This window comes from Alexandromys fortis, unplaced genomic scaffold (genome assembly GCF_014885135.2).
Source record: "Alexandromys fortis isolate MF-2015 unplaced genomic scaffold, M_Fortis_MF-2015_v1.1 scaffold_27, whole genome shotgun sequence".
NCBI classification, from domain to species: domain Eukaryota; kingdom Metazoa; phylum Chordata; class Mammalia; order Rodentia; family Cricetidae; genus Alexandromys; species Alexandromys fortis.
The window spans coordinates 3210195-3220231 of NW_026067952.1; the positions used below are offsets into that span (position 1 = coordinate 3210195).

General features: G+C 47.2%; 1 protein-coding gene across 1 annotated transcript; it reads right to left on the minus strand.

Annotated features, from left to right (window-relative positions):
- Nucleotides 1–829: 829 nt before the first annotated feature.
- Wfdc13 (WAP four-disulfide core domain 13) lies at nt 830–2435 on the minus strand. The gene is made up of 2 exons (XM_050150968.1): nt 2348–2435; nt 830–984 (listed from the first exon to the last, which is right to left on the minus strand). Exons 1-2 carry the CDS (start codon nt 2433–2435, stop codon nt 830–832), a joined length of 243 nt encoding a protein of 80 aa, XP_050006925.1.
- Between the last annotated feature and the right edge of the window lie 7602 nt (nt 2436–10037).

Consider the following 10037-nt stretch of genomic DNA (forward strand, 5'->3'; position numbering starts at 1 on the left):
AGATCCAGGACTGGCTCCCAGGTATTTGACTCCAGATCTACACTATCACTCTGCACATAGTAGATGCAGCTGGGCATTTGCTCAGGGCAGGGAACACAGCAAAGGGCGAGGCATTTGGACCCTCTCTGAAGACACTGAGTGGTTAAATCTCCCACTGTGGGTCACTGATTCTTCCTGTGAGACATGGACAAGTAGGGCCTTCATCTGTTCATGGAGAAAAGAAAGGAAGAAGGAAAGAGGAGCTCTCTTAGTGAAGGCATCGGGCATGCCTGTATGAGAGGGGCCGAGGTATCTCATCAGCACCCTGGAGTCTTTTCTCCACCCCAGAACCCTTCCCTTTGGAAGACTCAGGGCTGATGCGCATGCCTAGTCTGTCAACCGTAGCCCTCCTGGAGCTGACCTCCTGAGCCTGAGAACATCGAGGAACAGGTGACAGTGTCTGCTGAAAGAAGGGGAAACAAAAACAGAACAGATAGATTTGTTTTGGGGATTTGGTGCCACATGTATGCCCAGATACATCACTCCAGGCAGATGCTGGGATGAAGGCGAGTCTGGGAAAGGGGTTCAGAAGAGAGGCAGAGGCAGTTGGGAGTATGTTCAGAGAGGCAGGGGCAGGGGAGAAAGCTTGTGCAATTTGAGGAATCTCTCTTAATTAGAAGTTTTGTGAAAATTATCCCTGGAAAAGACAGAGATAATGTTGGCAATACAGCAATAACAACAATAATGAGACTAAAGGGAAAAGGAGGAAGAGACATCACAGCCATGGGCCAGAGGTGCTGCTGTTGGCCTCTGCCGGCAGCTCTGGTGCCTAGGCTGGGAGAGGAGACCCTTACGTGTTTGGCAGTGGGGCTTTGTTTGAGGAGCAGACTATCCCACAGAAGGCAGAACAGCACTGGAGATTTTCTGGACATTCCTCCTGCTGCGTACAGAAGGTGTTGCAGTCTTCAGGTTCGGATCTGCAGGGTGGAGGTTCCAAGATATACTCTGGAATGGAGAATAGGCAAGAATGGTCGAAAGAACAGGCAGCAGCCGCCTCGTTTCTCCCGTGTGCTCTCCAGGGATGGAAGTAGACTTTGCTTCTAGCTCCTGTCTTCCTCTGAGTTCTGGTCAGTGAATTAGGGATGGATATCTGACCCAAGAATATTTGGTTGAATTCTGAACTTATTGTACATTCACGATCCCTGCAGATCAGATGCAGGGTCCCTATAGACCCTAGTAGGGTCCATTTCAAGGATATGGATGTGTATGTATGTGTGGCAAGCCAAAACAAAGCAAAACAAAAGTGGTATTGGCCACCTAATCCCTAAGAACTTATTGTGTGGACTTGAGAAAGTCTTTTAACCTCTCCTTAACGATTTAGACTAGAGTCAACCAAACATAGGCCGATTGTATGGAGAAAGACTAAATAGAAGGTAAGTTTGGTATAACCATGAACCCAACAAACTGCAAGTGCTGGATCAGAGAACTGGGTCCCAGTTCAGTCGAGTTCTCAGAATGACCTTTTCCGTGATGAGATGGGTAGGAATTTCAGAATGGGATGTCAAGATTGGGCATCTCCTTTTCCTCCCAGAAGCTCTGCAAACAGAACTGAGACTCCCCCAAAACATGAGTTATCAGTCATATCGTTTTCCTGAGCCCCAAATACAGAAGAATGCACACATGACAATAGCACTCTTCCTACTGTGTGTTGGCCCACAGTCATTACTGCCCTGGTCAGGTTAAACTGGGCAGCAGTGGCCAAGAGACAGACTCGTCTATACTCATCTATGGATACTAGTCACTGGTGATTGTGCAGTGCCTCTGGATTTTACATAACAAAAGTGAAATAAAATGCAAAGTTCCCCTTTCCTCCCTCCCCACATATCCTCCAAGACCAACGTTACACAGACTGGATCTTGATTTCCACCTACTTCATTGTCCTGTCTGTCTTGATGCTTGTAAAGTGGGACCCAACATCCCTGATGGAGCCAGGGACAGGGAAATTAGTCAGGAGGATGAGGCTGACATTTATTGTAACTACTATTTTGTGGGAAGTCTCGCGGTCTAATAAGAGTGCTCCATGGAGAATGTGCCAGCTCATTTCTCCCTCCCCCTGTCTCTATATCATTATTTATATTATGAGGTTACATTTGAAAAACCCAAACCCATTTATCTGGAGGGTTTGGAGCCAGGCAATAAGGAAGCAGAGCAGAGCTTCTAGCCTGAATTGTCGGACCATGAAGCTTGGACCCTTGAATGTGGCACAATTCTGTTCACTGAGAATTTTTCTACATGTCTTCCCTGAGACATTCTCTCTTCCACGGGAGCGAACCCCTTCCCTCCCCTGGAGCCCAAGCCCAGCACCTACTCAGAAAGTATTGCTTGGGACTTCCAGACACCAGCTGGGGTACAAGGCTGAGCACCAGCAGGAGCTGGACAGGTGACACAGTTGTCATGGTGCTGGAAGGACAGGTGGTAAGTCCTGGCCGAGGATGGCTGGGTTTGCCCAGACCCTGCTGTGAGGAGAAGAGAGGGAAACAGGCTCTGGGATGGCTGCTGGGATGGCCCTTTGTCTGTTACAGTCAAGCGGAGCCAGCGGGACCCAACCATCTCCTACACCTCCTAGCCCTGCCCACTACAGGGGCAGGTCCTGTTCCCAGATTTGCTGTCTTATCCTCTTCACACGGAACTTAAATCTCTCTCTCTCTCTCTCTCTCTCTCTCTCTCTCTCTCTCTCTCTCTCCCTCTCTCTTTTGTTTGGATCTGTAACTAATTAGTCTACCACATTCTTCCATTGCCTATAATCTTTCTAGTACATTCTCCCTGTGTGTGGCTGGTCTCTTCATACTCAAGGCCCTTCTCAGCTCTCTGAGTGCTGACCAGGCCCCCTTTCCCGCAGTGCACGGCTAGATAGAAATGATGGTGTGTGTTCTTGCCTGCTGTCTGATTTGGGCTGGAAACTTCTTAAGTTTCCCTGTTTGGCATAGCCTGTTTTAGCTTTCTCAGAAGGACCTCTTTTCAGGGCTTAGAGAATTGGCTTTCATTCCTAATACAAAAATAACATTTCATCAACTTATGTCAAATTAATCTCATTGTTTTTCTACATAAACTAAGAGCATTGTGTTTCTGCTTCAGTCTTAGTGTGGACTGTAGGGAAGATAAGCCTACCTTGACCTGAGCAGCTAGGCTGTCGATTCCAGCGATTCTGTCCACTGTCTGGTGATCTTCAGTTTAGATGAAAGGCAGTTTTCCCCAGTGGTCAGCGCTTGGCAGTTGAATCAAAGTGCAGATGGACGTTGTTTTGTACCCATTTGTCTTCTGTCTTCTTTGGAGGAAACAGAGTGCTGCTGCTAGGAGCCAACCTGTTTCTTTTTGTTATGAAAAGTCTTTTAATAATTAAATATTTAAATGCCATATTCCCCAGATCTCTGAGCAGTTGAGGGCTGTTTATCAAGTACAGCTAGAGTGTACAATCTGCCTGGAAGCTGGTTCCAAGATAGACTGTACTGGCTCTCAACTTAACAGGTAAAGCAGAGTTGGATTAAATATAAAGTATTTTTGTAAGAGACTTAAAAGTACATATCAGTTTAAAACATGAGACTTATTGTTTTTGTAGTCTGAAATGAGATGCAATGAACAATTATAACATTTAACAGTAAGCACAGATGCATTTAAATTACATGCATGCACATACACAGTGAACAAAAATTGGGCAAAATGGATGCTCTTGGTGGGCCCTACCAAAGGCATGCCATTGTGTAAAACACACATGCAACAGAGTCAGCAAGAGGAATTTAGAGACAAAAACATAAGTAAACCAGGGGACCAGGCAGGGTATACCTTAGTAAAGATGGCAGAACTTGGTCACCTGACCTGGCTTTCAGTTAAGATGACGGTGAAGTCGCCTGACCTCAGTTAAGATGGTGGTAAGGTCACCTGGCCTCAGTCAAAATGGCAGCAGTCACCTGTTGTTTGAAAGAGAGACCTAGAGGCGTGGTCCGCCCTGTTGCTGAGCTGCCATGCCACAAGCCGTGGTGGGGAGCAAAAGGCTGGAATTCAAAATAGCTGCCTCTGGGATCCGCCCGATCTTGTTGACGGCAGTAGCAGTGGCAGGGACAATTTGAGGAAAAGTGGAGCGCAATGAAGCCATCGGGACACTGGCGGAGTGCGGGTTTATACCGTAACTAAAAATGTGAAAACCCCTGACAACACAAGGCTGACAAGGGGACATCTCCCTTCTATAGGCGGGGTGTGAAACAGCGGTGAACACCCCAGAGTTTGGAGAAGAGCGCCCTCTATCTACAGGCGGGTGTTAAAGCCTGACTGGCTTCAGTCAGGGTAACTCGGAAGCCAGAGGGGCTAGAGGCCACTCTGAGCAGTCTCTCATGGTGGGAACCACGGATGAGTGGTCCAAAAGAAAAGAAAAGGAAAAGAAGAGAGAAAAGGAGAAAGAAAAATCCGAGGGACCTTGGGCCCCCAGTCGAACGCACTGTACAGCGTGTGCAGTGCTAGCGTGGGAGGACTGACCCCGGTCGTCTGGTCACTTTGCGCTATGGAGAGCGCAAAGGGCTCATCTGTAGCCCTGAAGGCTGTGGTTGGGGCTGGAAGGGGACAGCTCACCACCGAAGCTGCTGGTGTGTGTAGAGGTCAGTGCTCATGCAGATGGAACACGTGGTTGTTGTGGAAAAAAATGCCTGGTTCTGGATCCTGACCCTGGGAGAGGTGCAGGAAGGCCTACTGAGTCTGATGGCACCAATGTAATGGTTTAAATAAAATGAAAACTTCTGTTCCCACTGTTAGGAGTCCCTCCTTGAGCTCTCCTGGTCACCTAGTCTCTCCGGGGCTGTGGATTGTAGCATAGTTAGTCTTAATTTTACAGCTACTATCCACTTATGAGTGCAATTTCTTTACTGTTTCCATTTCTTCAGAATTTCAGTCTTTAGAGCTAAAGTAGATTCTTTTATTTCTTTATTTTGTTTTATTTATTTATTTGCATAGGAGTGTTTGCCTGCAATACCCATGGTGGTCAGAAGAGGACGTAGGATCCCCTGGAACTGGAGTCACAGAAGGTTGGAGTCACATGGGTGTTAGGAATCAAACCTGGATCCTCTGCAGGAGCAGCCAGTGCTCTTAACCACTGAGCCATCTCTGTAGCCCCTGAAGTAGTTTCTTTTAGACAGGAGATAGTTGTCTTTCTTTTCTTTTTCTTTACTTTCTTTGATTTCTTTTCTTTCTTTCTTTCTTTTCTTTTCTTTTTCTTTTTTTTTTTTTTAGACGGGGGTTTCCCTGTTATCCTAGGCTGGCCTTAACCTCATGACCTGCCTTTCTCTGTCTCCCAAGGGCTGAATTACTAACCGCTTATAACTGACCAATTTAATCTTTCTATGTGAAGTGGCTACTATAGGAAGGGCTTCTGCTGTGTTCTATCTTTTATTATTTGATAACTTAAACACTGACTTCTTTTGCCTGCGTTTGGTACTTTGTGTTGTATCACTGTGATCCCCTCATTTCTTTTTTTGCATATTTTAAAGTTATTTTCTAATAGTTCCCATTTGGGTATAATGAACACTCCAGATAATCTAGTTTCAAAGGACACAGATTTAGCTTCAAAAGAATACAAAATTCTACTTCTATAGCTCTCTTACTGCCCCCCTCCCCCGTTGTATTGAAAGATAAAGTTCATCCTCTCTTAAGGTATCACCTGAAAGGATCTTTATTAATAATAATAAAAAGAAAGAATCTTTCTCTTAGAAATCCTTTATTGGCTTTTCCCAACTGGCGTTCTGAGAGTCCTCTGTGGGCTCCCTCACCACCTTATCCTCACCCTCTACTGTGGTGATATTTTGTTTGTGATCTAACAAAGTTTGCCTGAAGATCAGAGTGCGGAACTAAGTCATCACTTAGCCCTAGAGGCCAGGCAGTGGTGGCGCACACCTTTAATCCCAACACTAGAAGGTGGAGATGGGAAGGGATATGACTGGGAAGAGAGAGGAATGTAAGGTGGGAGAAAACAACACGTGACCAGACACTTGACAGACAAGGAGCAATTTGAGAAGCATTTAACTCTGGTTTTCAACTCAAGGTGATCTTTCTACCAAAGTGTGTGTGGGGGGGAACACCTGACAGCAGGAGGGTAGATGAGAGGAACAGGAAGTCAGGTGGTCAAATTTCATCTGCAGACAGGAAGTAGAATGTGAACAGGAAGTGCGGCTGGGCAATGAAGTCTCAAGGTCAAGCACCATTGACCCAATTCCTCCAACAGGCATTGCACATTGCACAACCTTTTCAGACAGCACCACCACCTGGGGAACGATGTTTTGAAACACACGAGCCTGGGGGAAACATTTTACATGCCAATTGCAACATTTTGTTACTTTGATAAAATAATTATATGTAAAAAATGTTCATATTGACCCAGGACATTAATAGTCTCAGGCATTGATAAGAGGGCTACATACACCGAAGGACAAGTAACTATGAAATGTTTACATGGGTAAGTAAAGATGGCAGAAGACAGGTAAAAAACAGAAGCAATTAAAAAAGTGAGATAAATATTCTTCCTATTAAATATACAGAGAAATTTAAAGATGGTGCAGTTAGTTCATGGTAATGTCACACTATGAGATTTTATTTGTTTGTGTTTTGTTTTTATTTTGTTTTTGTGTGTTTCAGTGTGTGTGTGTGTGTGTGTGTGTGTAGGCATGTGAGTATGGCTATAGGTGTTAGACCCTCTAGAACTGGAGTTATCGGCAGTTGTGAGCTACTTGATGTGGCCAGAGGCTCACTGAGCCATCTCTCCAGCCCACACAATAGATCTGTCTGTCTGTCATCTACCTAGTCTCTTTTCTATACATTATATCTATACACTAGACACACAATTAACGGTATCTCTCAGACAAGAAAAGCTGACGCTGTGGTGACAGGAGCTGCTCTTCCTGCTGATGCTAAGTTCTCTGCGGCACAGTACCGGGGTGAGCGGCCATTGCAGTGGAGCACAGGTGGCCTCTTGCTCTTCCCCGGTTTAGTCAGCAGGGGCAGCAAAGAGCTGATGCAAACTTTTTCCTGCCTTGGACACAATCTAGGCTGGCTGCATTAGTCAAGCGGTTAGGTTCCTCTGTGACATTGCTGTGGCACAGGGAGGGCACCCCAGAATGGAAGAAGATACCTAGTAGGTGATGGACAAGAAGGGCCTGGAAAGATAGTACTTCTCTGAACATTCAGTTCTGCAAATAGCACTGTGCTGACTCTGGGCCATCCTAATCTACGACCGCCCTGCCCTGGGACCTGGAGCTAAGGCTTGGTGCCGGGCACAGAGGAAACTCCTGCAGCGTGCGTGGGACCCAGTCCTGTGATCTGAGTTTTAGGCTTGAAAAGGCTTCCCGCTTCCTGTCAGAAAAAGACAGGCCCGGGAGAGAGGACCCGGCCTTGGTCTACGCCACTGCCACCATATAGCATATGGCTCGCTTACTATGAGAATCTGTGCAGGCAGCTCCTGTGAGTGGGAGGTTAGCTGTGCTTCATGAACCCAAACTCACCTCAGGCCACGGGCAAAAGGACTCCAGCAGGAATACCACCCACGCTACAGTCTGAACTCTCTGTTCCTGTCAAATGGAGCGGAACTGATTGTGGGCACCAGGCTCTTGGACTCCCACTACGGGTACCCACCCGGAACCCAGGGCATCTCACACAGGTATCCTGCTCTTTCCAGACTTGGGCTTTCCTCTTTCTTTTCTCTCACTGTGGCCCAAGGAGCGCTGCCAGCCTGTGGGTTTTGCTCACACAGCCAGCCCTCCCAGGGGGCTCTGCCCATGTTCTCACAGTCTGAGAACATTCCTCACTTGGAGTCTGGGGTAAGCCTAAGCCCGGGTTCCCATACTTGTTCACATCTACCAGCATGTCCCAATCTTTTGGGATTGAGGTTGAAGTCAGTTTATAATGAGCGCAGTGAACGTTGGGTGTGGTGGTGCACACTTTTAAGCCCAGCACGGGTGAGGCAGAGGAAGGCGGATCATTTGTGAATCTGAGCCCAGCCTGGTCTACAGAGCTAGTTCCAGGCTAGCAAAGGCTATAGAGCGATACACTGTCTCAAATAAAAAAGTATTCATAACGAGGATAATGAATTTGGGAAGTCAGGTGGCAAACCTGAGGTGTGTGTGTGTGTGACTAACATGATTCAAAGTGGGGGTTTTCTCTAGTGTCTCTCACTTCTCTCTATGTGCTGAACGCAGAGGCAAGCTTGAGCACACCTGTGCAACACCTCCTTCTGTCCATCACTCATCTGTATGGCCGCTCTGGTAGCAAGGCTTGGGTTGGTCTGGCTGCTGTGAAGGACTTCAGTGCATTCCGTTGGCTGAACGTGCCCACTCTTCTCAGCCCTCCTCTGCTGCTCTCACTGTCTTTTTTGACCCAAAAGAACACCAAGGGGGAAGGCGGGTGATTAATGCTGATGTTGCTGAAGGTGAGCGCACACAGGGTGGTTCTGGGTTGACAAACTCAGAAGTCATTGTCCAGCAAAGGAAGCCACAGTGTAAAGAAGTAACCCACAGAGTGGGAGGAAAAGCTTGTCAATTCCGAGCCTGATAAGGGGTTACTATCTCTTGTGCAAGGAGCAATGCTGCCCAGATCCCAGTGAGATGTGCAGAGAAGGGCTGGGGAGGTGGCTCAGTGGGTAAGGGCACTGGCTGCTCTCCTGGAGAATCCTAGTTTGGTTCTCAGCACCCGCATGGTAGCTCACAATCATATGTAACTCCTGTCCCACGGAATCCAGTACCTTCTTCTGGTCTCCACAGGCACAGGCATGCAAACGATGCACAGACATACATCCAGCCAAGACACCCCCACACATAAAATAAACACGAATAAAATCGAAAAGAAACGCAATGAAAGTTGGATGTGGTGGCACACACCTGCTATCCAGGAGGCAGAGGCAGGTGGATTGTGAGCCCGGCGCCACCCGGGACTACACAGCAAGATTTTGTCTACAAAAAACAAACAAACAAACAAACAAACAAACAAACAAAAAAAAACAACAAAGCAACAACAAAAACCCAAAACGGTAAAATTAGAGTCATAGAAAATATTTACAACATGCATTACATTGAAAGTATTCATAGACTTAAGGGAGGTGTCTCAGAAAACATTCGCTGTTCTTCTAGAGGTCCTGAGTTCGGTTCCCAGCACCCTTATCAGGTGACTCACAATCGCTGTTAACTCCAGCTCCTCAGGGGATCAGACGCCTCCGTGGGCTCTGCACATAGGTGGTGCATATAAACACAGGTAAACAGCAGATCCCCGGGCACCCAAGTTGCAGGTGGTTGGGAGCTGCATTGTGGGTTCTGGGAACCAAACCTGGGTCTTCTGCGAGAGCACTGTGGTAGTTTGGATGAGAGTGTATTTCACAGGCTCATGTGTTTGAAGCTTTGGTCCCAGTTGTTGGTATTGTTTGGGGATGTTATGGGAGGTGTGGCCTCGCTGAGCTGCTCAGAACAGCGGACTTGGAGAGTTCATAGCCTCATCCTGCTTCCAGCTATCTTTCTCTGCTTCAGGATCGTGGCTGAGGATGGGACCTTTCAGCTTCTTGGTCCTCCCACCATGCCTGCCCCTTGTGCCCAAGCCTTCCTGCTATGAACTCTTATCCCTCTGAACCTCCAAGTCAAGACAAACTATTTCTTCCATAAACTGCTTTGGGTCATGGTGTTCTACCACAGCCGCAGAAAAATAGTAACAATAAATACAACATTACAAGCTGTAAATGCTATCAATCCCTGAGTCATCCCTCCGGCCACCAAGCCTAGGTGTGACATTTATGTGGCGATCCTGATTTCTAACCCCTCTTGGGTGAGTCATGTTCCCCCTAGCATAGAGCCCACAGGACATTGTTAGGATGGTGCTTTCAATGGAGAAACCAGGAGAAAGGTGGGTGGCACTCTGCAACGGCGTCACACGGGGCTACTGAGATGTACAGACCTTCCTCCCACTCCCACAGCCGTCCAGGCTTCTGAGTGTGCTGTGGAAGGAGAATCTTGTTCCGGCCCGATCTAGGCTGCCTGTAGCAAGAA